Source organism: Mycetomoellerius zeteki, unplaced genomic scaffold, assembly GCF_001594055.1.
Source record: "Mycetomoellerius zeteki isolate Tzet28-1 unplaced genomic scaffold, Tzet1.0 scaffold79, whole genome shotgun sequence".
NCBI lineage: Eukaryota > Metazoa > Arthropoda > Insecta > Hymenoptera > Formicidae > Mycetomoellerius > Mycetomoellerius zeteki.
The window spans coordinates 1,709,133-1,731,299 of NW_017257819.1; the positions used below are offsets into that span (position 1 = coordinate 1,709,133).

Sequence of the window (22,167 nt, forward strand, 5' to 3'; positions counted from 1 at the left end):
GTAGTCATCATAAATCAATTGCTGCGAAAATGATCAATAGTCAAGTTGCATTTATCATACCACATTAATAAATTAAATAAGTTTACGATAGGAATTGGAAAAGATAAGATGTCTAAATGCGATGTAGTATACAAGATTGATTGCCTTGAGTGTGATGCAACATATGTAGGACAAACTAAGAGGCAGCTAAAAACGAAAGTCAATGAACACAGAAGGAATATTAATAAAAAAAGTGATTCTCTCTCAGTTATATCATAGCATAGGATGGTCGCAAAACATGAATTTGATTGGGAGAATATTACGATTTTGGAGCCTTTATATCTTAAAAGAATGGTGTCTGAGAGATGATCCATATAAAAAAAAAACAGACTATTGGTATCGATAAGCAAAGTGACATAGAACATCTATCTGAAATGTATCTCCTATTTTGGAATTTGAATCTTCTTTCTCTCACTTGAATATTATTATTCTCCACTACGTTTATACTGTGGATAGCCGAAATTATATTTGTTTGATATTTATTATTGTATTAGCTCTCGAGGAGAAAGGTTATAAGAATTTATAATTTTTAACTGTTTGAGGCGGTTCGCTATAAATTAAATATTGTGTGGATATATTGAATTTGAAGATGCAGACAATTTGTGTACACAACACAGAACAAATCAAGTAAAATATTTCGAACTACGCTTTCTTACAGTATGTTTTGGACACGTTGTAAATGTCAGACAGTACTTACTTTTGGACCTATGCATTCCTCGCATCTACATATTCTGCATAATAATATTAGAAATAATTTAATGTAATCAATTTTTTATTGTAACATTCTTATGAGTATTTGGAGTTTTGAAAAAAATGTTCTTAATTTCCATGTACATCAACGGTTTTTTGTTATGACATGTTTTTTATGTTATGACATGGCGATGAGATTATATATGTTTGAAATTTTGTTACCACTGAGAATGACCAGATTAAAAATCGAAATGTGTGTAGCTATTAATATACATTTAAGATAATCCTTTGTCACTTATTGTTAGACGAATCGTCGAATTTCTTAATTCTATTGAGCCGTCATTTACATTTTATTGTTTAATTGTTATTTCATTTAACTCAGTTGGTTTTCGTTGTTAATTCTATAAGATAAAAGCAGTTGCTCCGAGTTAGGTAATATTTTACGAGCGATTGAAAAAATGGGGACACGCACAGAACACGCGTCGTTCCCTAATTGATATTACGCTTCTAATTGAACCGCCCGCTCCATCTTCCTCTCGTCTCCGGAGTATAATACTTTGGAGAGAAAAAGGAAGCGCTTCATATTCCTAATTACTCGAACTAATTCCCCCTAGTTTCTTTTTTTTTTACCCTTTTCTCTTTAGCTTTCATACGCACGCGACAATGTTGCAATGCGCGCGTGCCGCACGCATTGCGCCTCGTTAAGCGAAAATCAGCGCAGGTTTGCATCCGCAAATTGCATCGTCTGCGTTCTCCATGCGCTAATTGGCGTATTTGCTTATCGAGATGTGAAGCTCAGGATATTCGTGTCCGATTCGATTTCACCATCATCATTGTCGATTTGACCATACTATCAGCGCTTGCCGCATATAATTGATCTTGTCATGGCTAAAGCTTTAGATATCAAAGTAACGCATTTCTTTGATCTGAGCCGAAATGCCGACAACCTTCCTATTAGTTATTTCAACCGCCATTTCGATTTAGTCGTCCATAATCCAATAAGCGCTTAGTATTATTGGTATAGGATATGGTTAGTAGATCCAAATGGAGGACCTATGCGCTACTTTGGTATTTGGAGCTTTAGTCATGGCTGGCATTATTTTATCCACCCTGAAAAAACGGGTTGTTTTACCTGCTTTAAAATACCCGAAATTTTGAATTTTTTTAGGCTTTATTATTGAATTTGTAGAAAAATAACACTATTACTGCGTTCCGATATTCACTACTACTGAAAATCTGTATTATTCAAGAACTTTGAATAATTATTACTTAACAAATGTTAAAAAAGAAAAAGAAACGTTTTTTTATTTTCAAAAGCGATTAATCTCCTCTTAAAAAGTTGAGTATTAAACTGCATTAAAAAATTTTGGATTAATCGGTTTTTTTTAGATATTCTCGATTATGGAAAATCGAATGTTTTTAAAAATCGGTTTTTAGTCACTTGAGTTATTTTTTTGAACATCGCTCATCCCTATAATATATATCTAAGTATAAAAAATTTGAAAAAAGACGGTAAAAGAAAAAGAAGGAAAGTTTTGTTATGAACTCAACCCACAATCTACATAAAAAATATTCTTAGCGCGAAGATACTCTCTTTGACAGACGCAAATTTTTTTATTTTTAAATCTCAAATCTTTAATCTCTCTTTCCTCGGTTCTTTCAGCTTATCATTTCGTCTTTCGTTTGGATTTCAGAGTGTTGAAACCTCCCGGTGGTGGCAGCAGCGATATTTTCGGCGCGGCCCCGGAAGAAACGAGCCCACGGCGCATCAAGGCCCACAATCAGTCCCAGCTGAGCTCGGCTCTCTTCGGTGACACCAACGGCACCGACAACGCGACCGCTGCTGTGTCGCCCCGCAGCAACAAGCCCGGTAATGATTCATACAAACGCCTGTTTGGCCCCCCCGATGCCCCATCCACCCCAAACGCGAGAAATCACATGCGCAGCAATATTCCCCTCAGCGGGGGATCGTCGATCTCGTCGCTATCGTCGGGCACCGCGATGTCGCCCGCGAAGAGCACGACCAGCAGCAATTCGACGTCAGGCATCGCCAACGGCTATGCCAGCAACGGCAGCAACTCCTCCAATGATATGACAGGTAAGAGCCGGTGGCGAACGAGGGAGCGGTAACGAAGTCTGTCCCGGGGTGGACGGTAGTCATCTGTCTACTTTTTCTCAGTATAAAATCTGGTTATATCGTTAACGATATCTAATTAGCAATTTGATGATATTGAGAACTATTTAATATTTAAAATCACTATATCTCTCCTATGATATATCTGACGGAATAATTTACTTGGAATAAATTTGCAATTTTACTGGTAACTTTAAAGCCTTCTCACTACTATCTTAGATTGTAACATCAGAAGTGAAAAAATACACAATAAAAATTCTTGCAAAATATATTTAAATATATATGTGGAAATATGTTTTAAAACAACATTTGCAATCGATAGAATCGACTTGTAAAATATGCTGAAAACTCTTTATTTTGTTAATTAATAAAAATCTTTAAAAGTTGATTTTATCGATTGCAAAATATTGCTTTATTAAAAATGATTTCTGTTCAAATATAATTTGAGAATTTTTATTGTGTGTTTTCTTGCTTTCGACGTCATAATCTAAGATAGTAAAGATGCGTAAAGAAGTCTTAATTTATGGAACTGTTGTAAATTATTTACTTTGAAATATCCAATATTCGACAATGTCGGATTAGATAAAGATGACTGTCACTGAAAATGTGCATCCGTCCCGGGACTCCCTAAACTTTTCCACATTCAGGTGATGCTCCTTTCTATAAAACATGCCTGAATACCAAGGGACGACGATCCTGATCTAAATTGAAATATGTGTGTCGCAGGCTCTTGGCGCTAAAAATCTCTTTCCGTTTTGATTATTACGCTCTTGTCACGACGGGAAGTAACTTTCTCATCGGAAACTGTATTTGATCTCTATAAGAAGTTCACACTTGTTAAAAGTACACGCGCAGACAAACTTCGCGTTTTGAGAACGATTCTCTCGTAAAAAAAGACTAAAGATTTCGTTATTTCGATTACGCTGTAGACGCGAGTACTTTACTTACATTGAAAACATACCATATTTGATCGATAGCGCAGTGCGGAACCGATCTTTTACTATTTATGAAATCAGGCCTAATGAGATCAATGGCGAAAGTTCTTTGGTCGGTCGCGAAATCGATACTCTTTTCTTTTTGCGCAAACAAACCGAGTTATCGCCGAGTCGACTTTCGGCCCGTCGATACGGAGCTAGCGAGACACTAAGAATTCTAAATGAATATCATTGACTAATATATACCGCTTTTTTTTTTAATATATGTCACCTTCCTTGAACTGTTCACAAGCAGCTTTTAGGAGAAAGAAACGATTTCGTAAGTGTGTAACGAGACATTCAAGTAGATGACACACGACACTACCACACTTTCTTTTTTTATCATGATTAGACGCGGAAAATTGCTCGAGAATCATTTCTCTCGATGAAAAAAAAATGATAAAAGCTCTCATGGAAAAAATTTAACCGTGACTGTTACGATGAAAGAAACGTTTGATTTGTCGTGGGTTTCGTAAAGAATTCGCATCATCACGTTATTTCAGGGCCTGCCACAAAAGTAGGAACACATATTTTGAGTTAGACATGTCATATTTCCGCTTAGGCCTTAAGTTCGTATCGTACATTCTGCTAATAATATTACATCTTGCTTTACGTTAAATTATCATTTATATCTATTGTTTCCCGCACACTTGTGATGAACTTGTAGTAAACGACATTGAGGAACGGCAAATTACGGTGGAAATTTATGTTCGTAATTATGTTATTAATTTTTAAAGTAAATTATTTTATGTCAATCTTGTCTCTGTAGATACTGATACACTGAGAGAAAAGTGTTTGGTATTTGTGACTATAATTGTATGATAAATATGGTCAGAAGCTCCAATTTTATAGTTATTACTGTTATAATATTAGTGATAATAATTATATTTATAATTTTATATAAAAAAGTTTAATTAACATCGAAAATGATTATAAATCGTAAATATAATTATATATTAGAACTATAAATATAATTATTTTTATTGGCATTACAGCGGTAATAACTATAAAAAGGGAGTTCCTAACTACAATTATTTTATTATACAATTACAGTTAGAAATACCAAACACTTTTCCCTGAATATGAATGGATCTATTAAATTAGAAATACACTCTTGATCATAATTCGATATTGAGTTTTGAAAGGAAGATTGTTAAAAGAACTCTTTGTCAAAGAAAAGAATATTTCGATGTCGTTTGCGATCATTCATGAATTTTCGCAGACGAGGTGCATCATCGAAACTCGATCACAATACATTTACTTTTAATTGCAATGACCTTAGATCTGTTTAACAAAAGCACGAACGGTATCGCGGGAATATTTTTTCACCATAACACCAGCATATTAATATCAGAAACAGATTCCGATGGTATATCTATACATACATCGTCGGCAGTAATAAGAAATATGGCAAAGTTTTTCTTTTTCATAATTGGCATAACACACGTGCAATTTATCCTGCTTTTTCACGATGTCACTACTGTTTCTGTATTTTTGTTGCTATGTAAATATTCATCTACCTTCCTTCACAACTTAAGCATAACACACACCGTTTTTGTTTTGCTTTTATCTTAATTTTGTAGTACGGACGAATCCAAGATATCGGAGACGTTCTTTAATCAATAATAGACACCGAGTCATTAACTTAAATGCTTGATGTCAAACAACTCTAAAAGATGTTATATATACAAAGTGTCCCAAATTTTTTGATACCGCTTGCGGGCAAGTAGCGCGACTTAAACTGACAAGGGGAGTCCTAAAAGTATTCATCGAGTTTTTCAATGTAAATTCAATGAACACTTCTGGAGTTTCCTGAATCGAAAAAGTCCTCTACCATTTTGCAATTTTCGCAATTATTTTTTAGTTACCCAATGAACCGAATGTCTAACATCGATGCACAGAACTTTAAGATATCTTTAAGAATTCTTTAAAAAACATCTTTATTTCATAAAGAACTCTGAAAGATTAACTCTTAAAGTTATCTTATGCGTCGATTTTATCCGCTTATTCGGCACTCTTTAGAAATTAATATCTCATTAACTATTGCAAAAATTGCAAAATGATAGAGGACTTTTCAGAGGACTCAGTTTAATCCAATCTACCTTTCTACAAATAGTGTATCAAAAAGTTTGGGACACTCTATATATTATATATGCGCGCGCGCAAATACAATAAATTATAATAAGGTTGAAAAACAATATAAAAAGCATATTTACGATGTAGAGTATGCGAAATTGATTTAAAGTCTCGATATAATTTTTTCGGGAAGGGACAAAATAGTACAGTATCTGCGATCCGTCCGTACAAATTGTCGCGTATTAACACAAGTTGGTTGGGTTACGGTTGTGGGTTTTGCGACGATGTTACGGTGCATGGGGTGAAATGGCTCTGTGGGTTCTTACGCACGTCTCTTCGCGCGCACGTGGCGGCGAAAACGTGGGCTGTCAAACGGTGCACAAACCGCCACCCCCGTCGCCGCATCCCCTCGACAGGAGGATTGCCGACGCGCAACCCAGTCACCGGAGACGGAATCGAGGTGACGCCTGTGAGGCGCATCCCACGAAAGTATCGAGGTAACGTTCACTAATTATCTGATTCTTCCAACACTATGTATCATGCTTATTCCCCTTCTTTTTGCGATGTATATGCGTCTCGATCCTCGTCTGATTTCTGCCTTTGCGGAATTTCATTATTTGTGTCTCGAGATAGCCGGCGAAAATATGTAGCCTAACAATGAGTAAATATAAGTCGCCAAATAATTTTACATGTGTATACGATTTTCTAATTGGTAAGTGAGTAAGTCGAGGCTTAAGTGGCACTCTTATTTAAGTTGACTGTCACTTTCTTAATTCTTTTTTTTTATGAAATTCTTGTGTGAAAGATATTTTAGAATTAAAAATTAACTCCTTTAATGTAAAGTATAAGTTAAATTTAAGTGCAAATTAAACTCAAGTTGCAAAGATTCTTATGTAATCAAGCTAATTTTTCGAACGCGAATGTTTGAATGAAGAAACAAATTAATTACTGCATGCGAGAGTTCTGTTTTAAAGCGTGAATTTACAATTATATATCCACTGATGAATTCGTGCTAATTGTAAGTGTAACACTTAATAGTGTAAGTAAAACCTCGTTACCTCGCAGCACGTGCAACTAGTGAATCGCGATAACAACGTATAATTATAAAAAATAATAACTATACAAGCAATAAATATTTATACGAAGGAAGTGCACGCGTATTTTTTCAACGAGGCTTGAATGCAATCTTGTAAGATTGAATCAAGAGTTGCAACGCGTCTATAATAGATAAAGGTATTTTGATTCATGGAGATATTCTCTCGCAACCGAGATTCCGAACATAGCGAATTCTGTATTGAACGCACAGAATTACAAGCGTGGCGTACCGTTACATATCTTTCGCGTTGTTTAATTGCAGCATTTAATACGGTCTGCGGCATACCATCGCTCGTCGCAGAGAAATACATTTAGCGATCGCACACTCAGAGAGAATAGAGAATATTTTTTATAATAATGACAATTAAGTTGCAACTGTGCAAGTTTTATACACAGTTGAAAAAAATGTGTTGAATTTAACATAAATCGCATGTCCCAAATGGTCCACTCAAATTTTTTGGTTAATTATACACAAGATGAATATGTTAGAAGGTAACACAAATATTATGTAAGAGAACGAATACAAAGAAAGATAACATCGACACAGTTTGTAAACAAACCGTGGGAACATTTTTTCCAGAAAATTAACATTGATGATACGTTAAATTAACACATACTTCATTCATTTGTCTTAGAATTTACGTTTTAAAACACATTATTTTTATATTGCTTGTTCACTTATATACTCATAAATTATGTCATTTTGACATTAAGAAACATTGAATATCAATTTTACAAAAAAATCTTTAAATAACATAATTATGTTAATTTAACACTCGATTATGTTAAAAAATTCAACACAAACTGTTAACACAAACGTGAATTAATGGACTGTTTCTAACACAAATTACAAATTTTTTTACTGTGTATGTAGAATTATAATAATTATATAGTTGAACCATTACGCGCGAAAACTTATTAATTCTCGTAATTTTATTCAGTTTTAGTTGCAATAATTATAAAGTAGTTTATTCAAATATGTATATATTGATCCTACAGGTAAAACTTGTATAGTTGTCACTTACATTTATTTGGTTTTATGGATTTATATAGTTACTACCATTACATCTTTTTCTCTGAGTGCGCAGAAATAGAAATCTACAGGGAGGTATCATTACCGCATGCTATTTATATTTTAAATGTTAGCATGTGACGTGCGTTGTTCGTTGAACTTGAGAGTTCGACGTGCGTCAAATAATAATACACAGTTGGAAACTTGAAGAATTAATAATTGCAAGTCAAAAGTAATGAGATTATTTTTTGTGTAAAAAGAATATAAAAACGATTGAAGCGTTAGCGAATTCATATTCGCGTTATTTGTGCCCATTTCCCATGTAATTTAATTCACTACAAATTCGACCAAATTTGGATTGATATGACTTTACATTGGAGACTCGCTTAAATCGTTTAGAAAAAAATTATTAGACGATATTCAAACGTAAGTGAACTCGACGAGTAGGTATTGCTAAGCGAGTTTTCAGTCATCATTCGTCGCCTCGTGTCTCAGCATTCACGGGATGCTACGGTAAGTTTATGCGATCATATTAAAGCGTAATGATAAATAAGTAGCATCGTATATATCGTTATGTCTTCTCGTAGTTTATTACAGGTGTTAATTTGGTTCACAGACGACATACGAATTTGTTCTTCAATGGCTTTACGATTGAATTGTGTGTTTAATCGCCTGTAAAATTAAGCAACTCTTTACCACTTCCTAATCCCTCTATATATTTAGATAAGCTTTCAACTCGTGCGACAATCATGATTGTACTCGTGGTTATAATTGTATGAGTTCAGGGACGATATCCTAAGATATATTTAGGGGTAGGGACTACAGTCTGTAGCATTTACGTAGTAGCGTGTGTGACGACGGTAGCATGTGGATTTTAATTAGAATTTTGTAATTTGTCGACGTCTTTCTGTTAGGACCGTAATGGCAAAATTTATTAATACATACGCGACTTAATTTTTTAATGTTTTACTTGCCGTAACAAATTTAACATTTTGCTCCGTCAGTTCAAAATGAAAATAAAATGATTCTGCAACAATTTTAGATATTTTTCTTCTTAGAAAGTAAAAAATATTGAATATTTCATAATTATAAATTACCGCTGAATATGTTTATAGTGTTATAATGTTTTGAAAAGCTCTCGAGATAAGCTACAAGAATATACAATGAAAAAAATGGGATTTCTATTTTAAATAATCGACTTAATCTTGACCTAGCCTTGACGACGCCAAGAAAACTATAATATAAGATCAGTAAAAAGATCTTTTTAAACCCTACAACTTTTATCTGAAACACTTTTCTGTAAAACTTATACTTTCCGAAATATTCACCGATTCCGATACTTTTACCTCATCCTGTATATGTGTGCGTGAGATATTGATGTAGTATATAAAAATATGTTGATGTGTTGCATTATATCAGTAAAACAGGGATTTTGTCGGAGCTCGGGTTTCACTTTAGGATTAACCCTTGAAAGTTATGTAATCTTTCATCTACAGTTTTTTTGTGCATTATTTTGCTTTGAGAGGGAAATCGACTGAATTAATTGTGAATTCCTACGCTCTGAATCATTTGCATGCCAGAAATTCATGCGTTAATGTATGTAGAAATGGAACGTAGCGTGCTCTTCAATTTTTCATATCTCGTATATATCTGTCTTTACGGATAGAACTTTATATAACATTTTTATATTACTCGGGATAGTACGATTATTGATGTGTTATAAAACCCGATCATATAAGTGAGCCTCTATTTTCTCTAAATAATGGTGCAATTTATTTAACAAAAAAAAATTGTTAAATATTTGATTTATAATTATTAATTATAATTGCATAATATGAATAAAAACACGCAGCTTCTATTTGGAAATTGCGTATCGCTAGGACTGCGTTCGGTTTGAACGCTTACATGCTTTAAGCGCTTATAAACATTATTAACATCGTTCGCTTTAACGATGTAAGCTGTTAGAGACGCGTTCATAACATAAGATAGGGTAGTAAAAACGTAAGCACTTATAAGAACTTATTGGCCAAAATGAACGGAAATGATAGTCGATTCCAGCTATAGTCTTTGGTTTCTCCATGATTAGAAATACAACAGCCATAACGAACGATGTGAGCGCTAACAGCATAAATGTCCGAACTGAACGTAGCCTAGATCTGTTTTGAGATTAGTGACGTGTCTTAGAAATAATTAGAACCAAAAGAATATGCAAAAATCAGTTTAAAATGTTAAACTAAACGTTTTTATGAAACTTTTATCAAACGTTCTATTAGGTCATACAGCGTTTTCGTCCGTAACGGATTTGAACCGATCTGGGTTAGATTAATGACGTCACACGCTTCATTATTAAAAGGTGCGTTTCGTGTCACGCATGATGTGCATAACATATTATTTTGTCCTTGTTGTTTACTGAAACTATTAAAGAAAGATAAAATGATGATGAAGGTAATCCATAGTAGAGCGTGCAATGTCATTAATCCAACCCAGATCGGTTCAGATCCGTTACGGTCGAAAATGCTAATAGAATCGTACTAATGAAAGAATTTTATGTAGTTATGAGACCAGAAAAGCCTATATATGGCGACTTGGAACATCGAACTGTACTTTCGAACAACATTTTGTTCTTTTCGATTAATTCCACTTATTAATTCTTCGATCTTATGAATTTCGCAGTGCGTCCTCTCCGTCATTCGAATTATCTGCAGTCTTTTTAGTTATCATTTTTCCAAATTTCGAGAAGTAGGATGATCTGTAGAATGGTTCCACTTGTATCGTTTTGCTACATAAAATCACTAGGCATAATTATCAAGTCTTTTTATCAGATTTTTATGGCCCAATAGGACTTTTGTATACTCCTTTTAATCGCAACTAATGAAATTTAGATATCGATTAATTTTAAATCTCAATGACTAAGTTTTAGAGAAAGAGAGAGAGAAATATATTGTCCGTTCTTATATTTAAGACCGTCTTAAATACAATCTTAAAATGTAATAAACCAATTACAGAGTCGTATTAGCATTTTAAGACATTACTCAAGATGATCTTGAAACGAAGAGAACGGACTGTGAATACCAGCCAATTAATTAAACCATACAGCGATTACTTGCCTTTATTAGAGTTAATTACTCGATTCTTCATTACTCGGTCATCGAGCAAAAAGCTCGCGATACTAGAAGAAAATGCTAGACAATTAAATAGTCGGCCAGATTTCAGAAATGTCAGAATTAATCGAGCTTCGTTCGCGACAATCTTACACTAATAAAAAAAATCGTTTCCACAGATGGCAATCCTGTAACCGGAATCGGCTACGCGTCCGAGTCGCAGAAGAACGGACCAGCCATGCAGAACGGAACCGCCAGCTCGAATTCCAGCAACAGCGGCGAGAAGTCGAACGACACGTCGCCGGCGACGGCGAAGCCGGCAGCGACGCGCACCCGCGTCCCACCCGGTGGCTATTCATCCGGACTCTGGTAAAGAGTGACACGTCGCCAACAGGGGTTGTATCCCGCTCCCCTTCCCCCCTTTTCCGAAGGGGAATATCTCGATTAATTCTTTCGGCCCTGTACTCTTAACCCATTAAAGCCCACAAATCCATCTAGAGAGCCTTCTAATCCGTAGAGTACTCTAAACTAAACGGAAATCTATTTTGCCACCATCTACCCGTGCAGCGACGGGTGAGATATCTTTTCTATGATTTTTCTAGAGACACGAGATACCTAATAGAGAGAGGCAAGATAATAAATCATGGGCTTTAGTGGATTAACGCTACACAACACTCTCTTTTGCTTTGTACTAATTCAAGGAAATATACAGAGAAGAGTAAGAACGAACCTTTAGGCTTCTTGATTCTCGAAGTAACTCTTTCGGCCTTCGGAGAGAACAATAAAATTAATTTCACATGTAACACGTGCTGATGATGAATCGCTTCTTTCAAAACGAAAACATTCAGCGATGTTCAGGTACTATTATTGTCGGGGCCAAGAGAGTTCAATGAAAGGGCGGATGAAAATAATAAAATCGCGTCGAAATATGTTAATTCCTCAATAATTCGCAACACAGAAACGAGCAGTTGGTCGCGTCCGATCAACGATCGAACGATAGGGATTGCGTATTTAAATTTATCGAGATTAGGTACACTCCTGAATTTTTCGTATTTCAATCTCGTGACATACGAGTTCTATTTCGCGAAAGATTAATTACTGATCGATTGCATTGAATAGAGGATGAGAGGATGGAAGCAAAAGTGTTTCCAGATATTTAAGCTTCCGCAGCATTTCTCAGCGTGGACGACGCGTACGAGGGTCAATGGGCTCCTTGAAATTCTTTGTAAATTACCGATCCTTTAATCAACAACTATACAGCACGGACTTTATTGCGTAACTGTATAAAGGTAGTTAAAGCGATCATCACGCGTAAAGCGTACACCTTCGGCTGGAACGCCGTACCGCGCCAGCGATTCGCGAGTAATAAATAAATCCTCACTTCGTCAAGAAGCGCGATTCCCTATCGGCGAACGATTTACATATAACGAGTCATATGAATAAGTAGAGAATATACTTTTCTTCTTTTATTATGGCTCCTGTTCACTGATACGTATCCTGGATTTCCAATACGGGTTCAATACGGCCAGTGAAATCAACGAAAAAATGTATAAGTCGAATAAACGTTTCAAGTTAATACAAATATTTGTCAGGAGTAATCACAAAAGGCGCTTAGTTTCGTCGAAAACTTGAAAAAAAAAACATACCGTAGGAAAATATATCTAACATCACTGACAAGATGATAAATAGTCAGCCCTGAGTAAATTTTTGTAGCCATTAAAGAAATAATTGGAGAGTATTGATATTATCGATGTTATTGATATAAATATTTAAATAATATATCTATTATTAAATCCATGACTTTTATTATACAAATCCTGCATATATAAGTACGCATACTTATACTATATCACAAATAGGATAATGTATAAAATATCATAATGTTAACAAGCTGTAAATAATACGTGTCTGAAGAACATTGGGCTAATAATAAATTATAAAATTAATATTTATGGGCTAATTGTTTAAATTTTAAGTCATATGACTCCTCCACAAGATTGTCGATCTTCAATAATATCTTGTCAGTGGATAGTCACAGATTTGCAATCCTAGATAAACCTAAAAAGAAGATAAGTTGGCATTTGGAATTTGCAATTTAGCGCTTTATGATGAGTCTAAGAAAGAAAAGAAATAAGCATTTAGTTTTTCTTAAAATACCTGCTGATAAACGTCTTTTGCTGTATCAATCGTAATCCCATCATAAAATTATAACATAACTCGAAAATTATGTGCAACGTTTTACGATATGCGATTTATTGGTATTCAACTCAAACCTTGCGATGTTTTCGTCGTTTTTCAAAGTGTTCGGCTTTGATAAGAGTGTTGCTCGTTTTATTCGCGATTTGTTTCGTTACCGCGGCGTTTTGCTCGTTTCCAGTGTTGCACGTTAATTCATTAATCCCATCTCGAGATAAAGGGCAATAATATGTTTACGCATACAAAAGAGAATCGAGATCGTAGGATCTGCGATTGTTGCTATAGAAAATGCGACGTTGATTAGGAACGAAAATAGAGGGAAAAAATCGTTGCCAATCAATCCTGCCAAGCGTCGAAGAGATATATTGGAAAAATAAACATCAAAACACGCAATATATATATTATTTGGGATAATAGAACACTTTGAATGGCGTAACCGTGATATTTTAAAAAAAAGGGGGAAGAGAGAGAGAGAGAGATGAAGAATTCGAGTCGCGAACGACTAGATCTAGAACGTGAGAGGAATGGACTGAAAAATAGCAGCACGTTTGACAGATGAAATTGCGAGATGGAGACCTCGGAATTGTATATTAGAAGTAGGAATATGTTATTTCGAGAAATAAAAGTGTACTATGTATAACTAATTGAAACCAAGTTTCAAGTGCTTTCTTAATCTCTCCGTGCCTTTTCGATTATATTGATTTATTGTTCGCGCGAACGATCAAAAGAAAGACCGGAGCTCCGTTTTTGCTCGCGAGAGATTAGCCTCGGTTTTGAATGGAACGAATGAAAAGAATGTGACGATAACGCAGAATGGAGGTTTATCGCTCTCAGATTTTTATCCGCGAAACTATTATTATTTATCTATTTATCGGTATTGTATACTTATCTTCTTTTCAATCGGGCGACGAAATTCGTCCGCCTGTTGCCCCGCTTCTCTTCACTTACGATAGCTACATATAATCTAATGTATTTATTTCGTAGTAAAGAGCCCATGCACATGTATTAGCGTTTCTCTTTTCTCCACGCAAAGTTTCTTACGCGGTTGTTTGGTGTGAGTAAACATTGTAACACAATGCATTTTCGTACTCGTCATAAGTAGTCTTTTTATACTCTGGCAATGATCAATAAAATTTTGTAAGCAAGATATCGCCGCCGCCTTGTTCCTCTCCAAAGTGTAGCCGTAAAGAATCGAAGCGACTTTAAATCGTATGTCCGTAATATACATTTGCGATAGTTTTTATTATGAAAATAGATTAACATAAAACACGTAACGCAATTACAAAATTAGATACATACTGAACAAGAATTATCAATATGTAGTACATTAAGCGAATATTACATTAAGCAATCAAACAAAAGTAATCATTTGGCTTTGTTTTTATATGTGTGTATGTGTGTGACAATGGATAAAGCACTACAATACGTATTAAATTCTTATATGGAGCAAATACTGTTATTATATAGATTAAAAATGCGATAAGTTACTTAGAGCGCAGCTTGATATTTATATGAAAATGCATAACAAAAAGGTAAGTACATATAATGCCCGTTTTTACATGTTATTCATAGATAGATAATCGCTTAAGAATATTTTGTACAACTCGCAAATCCTTGCAAAGTAATCACTTTTTTCCAAACAATTTCTTCAAAAATAATTGTAATGAGTATTTTTACCGTAATACGTGGCTACATTTGAGACATTAAATAGTAGCAATAAGACTTCTCATTCCGGCACCGTTGACTTTGCAAAGAGCGTTAAAGATGTGCTTGTGATTAGTTTCCTGCTCCATCCTGCTAGCTATCTCGTGCGCTCTCTTTGTGATTATAGACGATACGCCTGCCAGCCGAGCGGCATTGAATCCGTAGGATTTCGGACATGCCCCTTCGCTGAGCTTGTACAAAAACGTCACGGTCTCTTGCGACACTTCCTCTTCCTCTTCGGTTTCCACCATACATGCCTGAAAAAAATTTAAAGTGCTATCAAGAATTTCTTAAAAATAATACGTCATATCAAGATTAATAAATACGTATAATGAACTATAACAGTATAAAACTACTTTCCATACTATCTTTTGAATGAAAATGATCTATTTGAAATATGTCGAAGCTTCTCACCATATGAGTTAACGTGACTTCTTCATTGGTTTTATAATCTTCAACTAGAGAATGATAATGCGTCGAGAATAATGTGCGACATTTGAGCTTGGTCAATGCATCAACGACCGCAGCCGCTATTGCCGTACCGTCATAGGTTGATGTGCCACGTCCTGCGATGAAGAAATATTTTCTATCAAATCCGAATTGACGGAGTGAAGGAAATGGGAGAGTAATTTGTAATAACAGAATCTTGGGAGAAAGTTATGACGACAGTAATAGACACACTTGTCTTGAACGTATTGATATGCACGTGTAGTTTTCTGCTTTTTCTCACCTAACTCGTCGAGAAGTACCAGCGAATAGGGCGTAGCGTGTTGCAGTATTGTAGCGGTTTCACTCAACTCGACCAAAAACGTACTCTGGCCGGCCAAAATATCGTCGTTTGCGCCTAGCCGCGTGAAAATACGGTCCACCAGCGTCATGCAGCACGAGCTGGCTGGAACGTAGCTGCCCTAGTTATGCAAGAAAATTAAATTCATGCTTTATTGACGTAATATCCGATTATTAGTTTCTCACGTGTATTTTCTCGTGAGACTTACTATCTGCGCCATGATAGTGATCAAGCCCATTTGGCGCATGAGGGTCGATTTGCCTCCCATGTTCGGTCCCGTCAGAATCATGAAGGAGGCGGTGCCGTCGGTTGCCAATAAAGTGTCGTTCGGTATAAAGTTGTCAGACACAATGCAGGGATGTTGTCCATCTTTTATCTTGATGAATATCTAAAAAAAAAAAAAATGATAGTTCATCATAGTTGTTCCAATAAATAAGTGATTATTAAGGATTTGGCTTTGACACTCACAGTGTTTGTAAACATCATTCGTCCTTGTTTAATATTTTATAGACAACAAGGATGAGAGGATTTACATGCGAGCATGCAAAGCGAACGCACCCTAAATTATGTCTGTTATGATTTAGATACTGTTACCTCGCCATCGGATCCATCGTGAATTTCCGGGATACACATATCGCCGTTCCGCGCATAATCCGCGAGGGAGATGAGTACATCCATGGTGGCCAATTTGTAAACGGCCGCATGCCACATATCGTATTTTTCACTAAACTGCGCGAATATTCGCCTGTTAAGATCTTTCAACACCTTGTCCTTATGCTCTTCGGCATTCATTTGTCTTGTCAAAAGTTCCTGCAATGATCAAGATCATTAATCTAATTTTTTTTATTCATATTTTTACTGACAAGTTTTTCTGGAATTAAAAATATGAATTATTATCTTTGCCTTTGCCTCAGCGGTATAATAACGTTTGAAGCCTTTCCTTTGCGACTGTAATTCGTATCCAGGACCGACTTTCTTAACTTGCGACTCAGGAATCTCAATTTGATAACGTTTTCTGTCTGTTCCATGGAAAGTTACTTTTACGCCGAAATGTCGCTTTTGTTTTTCCAAGTATTTGTCTAGATCTTTTTTGATGTCTGCGAGCTCGGCCAGAACTGAATCATATTCAGCGTCAACTCCTTTCTTTGGAACGATGTAACCTTGCTTCTTAGCTTCTTCATGATCGAATGCGGTCTAAAATATTATAATGTTGCAAATACATAAGGTAAAAAAAGAAGAAAAGAAGCGATCAGCAGAACTGAAAGTAAAAGCTTACCTTAAAATAATCTAATGTCTCCCTTAAACAAGGGAAATCACCGTTCGGTTCGTACTGGGTGTAGCGAGTTATCAGGTTACTTTTGAAATCTATCGTAAAACGTAATTATATCAAACATAAAAATACATTATATATGAAAAAGCAAAATAGGCATACCATCAAACAATTCGATGAATTTTAGCACTTCTTCGAATTTGGCAAGTGTCGTAGTGAAATCTACAATCACCCTCTTCGAATATGTCGGACCTTCAAACATTATGGCTCTACCGTCCGGATGATTTTTCATTTTAGCAGCATTTCCCTGAGCGTGTATCCTATTGTAACAAAAGAAATGCATATACATTAATATTTCAGATTCTAGAAATGGAATTTGTGGATTTCTGCCTGGTAAATTTTCAACTTACTTGCTCAAAAGTCTTTCGAGGTCCGGCAGAGTTGATAAAATTATGCGAGCCGACTGCATCACGTCCATTCGATCCAGTAATTCTTGCACAGCTTCTTGGCGCTCTATAATAACGGTTTTGCGGCAAGATGGTCTGCAAACCCATTCACGCAGCAATCTAAAAATACATATCCTTAGCTTAGAATATATGAAAAAATTAGCACACCAAATAAAAAATTTACCTTTTGCCGAATGCAGTGCAGCAATGGTCTAATACATTAATGAGTGAACCTTCTCCGAAGAGCCTTAGATTTTTTATTGTAACAGCATCTATTACCATGGTGTTTGCATAATTAAGACCTGTACGGCTACTCGCGGTCGAAAAATCCGGCGGAATGTACGTATTGAAGCAGCCTTGCGCTAATAATTGCTGTTCGAGTAGGAACTCCTTCAACAAACACACACATCCTCCAAGTGCGTGTACTGCTAATTCTTTGTTATCTGCCGGTGTTAAACCCAAGCTGTCTCCTAATGCATAATTAAAAAGATTCATTTAACAGTAATTTAACACACGAATTATTCGTTTGTCATGAAATATCATAAATATTTAAAAAATTTATGAAATTATGATTAATTACCTTCGTTTAAATATGGTTTCAAACTCTCAGGCCATGCAAAACTCGAGTCCTTCTCTTTTTTGAAGTAACTTCCTTCGTGAAGTTTCTTTAAAAACACAAACGGAATATTTAATATAAATATATATATATAAATGTATACTAATTTCTTATCTACATAAATTTAATAAGCATTTGTTACTAACTTTCAGCACAGTAGTAGCAGACCAGAATTGTGCCTCACGCTGTAGGGACTCTTTTAGCGCCGCCGGTAGAGTGTTATTTATAAGTTGCAGAGTCTTTTGCGATAAATTACTGCGTTCATATACCACCTAAAAGACAAAGTAGAACATTTGTTCATCAGTAAATATATGCAATATTTAGATCATGATGACCTCATACATGAACTGGTGGATGGTGAGCCAACAGAGTCAACAGTCTCGAGTTGCAGCGATCATCGACGAATTGGCCGAGATTAAATTCACCTATTGTCGTATCTATAAAGCATACTCCAAAGGAGCTGATCGTTGAGCTGAGATCGCACTTTTCGACCAGGGATAATAGATAATTGGAGTTTGGTGTAGATGCTTCCACGTCCAATGGCGTATATACTCTTGTGCCCCTGGTACTGACCTGACAAATTTCGCGTTTCACCACTTTATCATATTTTGTCGGTTTAGTCACTGTAAACAAAGAAATACGGATGTCCAACGCTTGTACAATTCGGATGTGTTCTTTCGCATGAAACAAAATGTATATTTCTGCGTAATTTCATACTTTTGCTGCAACGCGCTGCCATCATTTCCGGATTCTCCGTTTGCTCAACTCGTGCGACTTTATATCCTCTCTCTATTAAACTCGCCGAATAACGGCCGTAGCCAATTTCAGGAAATCCGGAATGTGCGAATTCACCCTATAATACATACATATAACTTAATGTTATACAATGAATTCAACAGCAGTTTCTCACACTTCTCATAAGTACACATATAGACTTACCCGCATATATGTGAGACTGAGCTCATTAACACCAATAACTGCATCCATATGATACAACTCATAGAATTTACCGATTTTAAAGAAAAATACACAGTCGAAGTGCTTACTTTTTAATTCCCACCACTGTTTCATCGCCTAAATAAATTTTTAAATGAGTAACTATTTCAATATCAATATATAGCAAAGTATTTAACGATAAGAACTTCTCTTACAGGAGTTTGTTTAATTAAAAACTCAGTGGGTACATAGAGTGTCTTAGGATCATAAGCTGAATCCTTCAGCGTTCTTCTATGTATGTCTTTTATTTTCTCTGGTTGCAAGAAATCTAATTTCAAGTGAGGCCAAGTCTGTGCAGCGCTAAGTCCATTGTTTATAATTTGACTTTGAATTGGTTGCGAAGGTTGTTTCGAATCTTTTTTATTCTATAAAGACATTGTGAAATTCAATAATTTTTCTATACAGCACTCGGCAACATGTAGTTGCTAGGAAGATTGAACAAATATTAATAGCAGTATGTGATAATTATTTTGAATAGCTAAAGAATTATACAGAAATAAAATTAAAGAAATTAATTATAATAATTATAATTATATACTTACTGCCTTTGTATTACGAGAACTAGCTTGCTTTGACTTGAATTTAACACTGGATGTCTTCCTTTTTTTCTGAAAAGAAAAAATATTCATATTAGATACAACTTTCATCATAGCAATATAATGTGCCTTCCAATAAGTGACACAAATAACACGGTGTGACACAATGGATCATTACATCCTTGTTGTTTACCAATATTAAACAAAGATGACATGATCACTGTATTGCACTGTGTCGCTTGTTGGAAAGCACACATTAACATTAGCTTGAAATATATTGTTTCTACCTCTGGCGTTTCCTCCTCTGCCCCTGTTGAAGGTTCTTGCTCTGTATCTCCTTCAGAAGTTGATTCAGATTCTTCAGATTCAGAACCTGTAATACACATAGAATAGTGAATATGTAATATTGCCCTTCTTGCTATCTTCTTAGCTTAAAATTATGATAAGGAATATTACTTATGCGATCAACTAACCTGGTTTGAATTCATCTCCAGAATCTTCACCAGAGTCAACATCCGGAATAATAAGACGCCGTCTTTTAGGCTTTATTGGTTCATCTTCTTCTTCCTCAGTATCCTTCTTATACAATCTTTTCTTATCATCGGTATTCTTGTTTTCTTTTCCATTTCTAACAAATCCTACATACAAATATAGCACAATATATATATATATATATATGCCGAATTTACATGATCAAACTTTAGAAGCAAATAGGGGATTGATGAACTAAGAAAAAAATCCCTTTAAGAGATATGCTCGTTTTTGCTTCGTTTTTGAAGAAAATCACAAAAAAAACAAAATATGATTATTTTTGTACTTATTTATTCATTTACACTTATTTATTCATGTCACTTGCTTAATACAGATATTGTTCAAAATGTTGACCTTTTGCAGCAATGTAAGCATCTATAAACAGCTTGTGTTGCAGCCGAACATTGATCTGGTCAACATAATGACTCACTAATCTAGCACTCTTCTGTCTGAAAATCAGTTTGCATACTCTTGCATTGCTTCTGAAGCATTATCAGTGAAGTCATACAAGAAAACAATAGTATTCTGAATTTTGTGGCTGCAGTGCACAAAATATCAGTGTTTGACTGCGATACAAACTGTTCATACTAAATGCAATGCTTGCACATTGCTGCAAGAGGCCAACATTTTGAACAATATCTACATTAAGATGACAACATGAATAAATAAATGTAAATGAATAAGTAATAAATAAGTACAAAAATGAAAATAACATTTTCTTTTTTTGCGATTTTTTCCAAAACGAAGCAAAAATATGCATATTTCTAAAGAACTTTTTTCAGTCTTTATCAGTCTCCTATACACTTACGAAGCTTGGTTATTTAAATTCGGGACATCCTGTATATAAAATTACTACAAGAATAACAGCATTAATAATTTAAATTACAAATAAAATAAAATAAAATAATTCAAATAATTAATTGAATAAATTATATAAATGATTTGCTAGTTCTGATTATTATACACAAATCTTTATGGCAAGTAGAGAATTAGAACTATATGCAAGTGGATGTCAATTACATAAATTACCATTTTACATGTATAATATCACAGTAAATTTTTACAAACCTTTGTTCTTTTGATCTCTCTTAGGAGTTTGCGATTTCTCTCTTTCTTCCTTTGCTGCTTCCGGCTTTTTGATAGTTTTCGGGGACGTGAAATAATTAAGTATCGTATTTACTTTCGACATAATTGACTTCGGTAAAATCAAACAAAACCAATGTTAAGAAATATTAACGAAAATTACGAAAAAAGAATTGAAAAGAATCGATAAATCCTATAAGAGCAGTGAAGCAACGTGACACGTGATGCAAATTGCAAAAAGAACTGTATCAAAAGCCCGGCAAAACGAGTATTTCGCCTTTATGGCTTTCCAGGGTAGCCATGAGTAAAAAAAATAAATCCCTGCTTGAAAATTCACCAAAAAGCCCCAAAATTAATCAAATGTGCAAGTTTAAAAAAAAAAGACACCGCAATTTTTAGGATTTCATCATATATGTAATACTTCTATATTACTAAGGGCCACTGTCACCAAGCTCAGTTAACTTAACTGGCCAGTTAGTCCATCGGAATTGACCAATCGCATTTGTCATTTTGTTTGAAGCAAACAAAACTAAAGCGTGATTTACACAGGGCGACTTTTATTCGCTAGAAGCCACGTTTAGTGACGTCATAGCGAATTCACTACTAAAAATTTCTTCTAGACGCGGGTTTGTTCTTATTAGCGTCTAGTCGCGGCAAATACTGCTTGTCGTTAACTTTAAAGTCACTATATGATAGGTGTCTTTGTTTAATCTACAGGATAAACAAGGACATCTATTGCATAGGCCGCGGCCTAAATGCGGTGTAAACGTAGCCAATGTACCGCAAACTCACATCCATTTTGTCGCAAAACGCGGCCATTTTGAATTTATGCATTTGTATTACGTGCTTTATTTAGGAAAATGAAGCCGTCAAGTATATAA

General features: G+C 35.1%; 2 protein-coding genes across 5 annotated transcripts in view; one reads left to right on the forward strand and one right to left on the reverse strand.

Annotated features, from left to right (window-relative positions):
* Window positions 1–12,762, forward strand: part of Jupiter (microtubule-associated protein Jupiter) — an 88,138-nt gene extending 75,376 nt beyond the window's left edge. For 3 of the 4 annotated variants that reach the window (XM_018458863.1, XM_018458864.1, XM_018458862.1), the window contains exons 2-5: window positions 2,424–2,827; window positions 4,094–4,117; window positions 6,330–6,410; window positions 11,301–12,762. In XM_018458863.1, the coding sequence (XP_018314365.1) occupies window positions 2,424–2,827; window positions 4,094–4,117; window positions 6,330–6,410; window positions 11,301–11,494 (703 nt within the window). In that variant the 3' untranslated portion in view covers window positions 11,495–12,762. The remainder of the gene's footprint in view (window positions 1–2,423; window positions 2,828–4,093; window positions 4,118–6,329; window positions 6,411–11,300) is intronic. The other variant, XM_018458865.1, reaches the window with a different exon arrangement.
* A 930-nt stretch (window positions 12,763–13,692) lies between these two features.
* Window positions 13,693–21,392, reverse strand: Msh6 (DNA mismatch repair protein Msh6). The gene is made up of 20 exons (XM_018459118.1): window positions 21,272–21,392; window positions 20,146–20,310; window positions 19,960–20,045; window positions 19,679–19,744; window positions 19,292–19,501; window positions 19,080–19,214; window positions 18,858–18,993; window positions 18,483–18,763; window positions 18,287–18,412; window positions 18,105–18,189; window positions 17,709–17,994; window positions 17,489–17,644; window positions 17,241–17,398; window positions 17,085–17,173; window positions 16,712–17,002; window positions 16,403–16,618; window positions 16,017–16,196; window positions 15,752–15,929; window positions 15,436–15,587; window positions 13,693–15,278 (listed from the first exon to the last, which is right to left on the reverse strand). Exons 1-20 carry the CDS (start codon window positions 21,390–21,392, stop codon window positions 15,021–15,023), a joined length of 3,375 nt encoding a protein of 1,124 aa, XP_018314620.1. The 3' UTR covers window positions 13,693–15,020.
* Window positions 21,393–22,167: the final 775 nt, after the last annotated feature.

Coding starts and splice junctions, on each gene's coding strand:
- Msh6 (XM_018459118.1), bottom strand. CDS start 21,392: ATGTCGAAAGTAAATACGATACTTAATTATTTCACGTCCCCGAAAACT. Junction 20,046..20,145: donor TGGAGATGAATTCAAACCAG/GTTAGTTGATCG, acceptor TGTGTATTACAG/GTTCTGAATCTGAAGAATCT. Junction 17,995..18,104: donor GAAACCATATTTAAACGAAG/GTAATTAATCAT, acceptor ATTATGCATTAG/GAGACAGCTTGGGTTTAACA.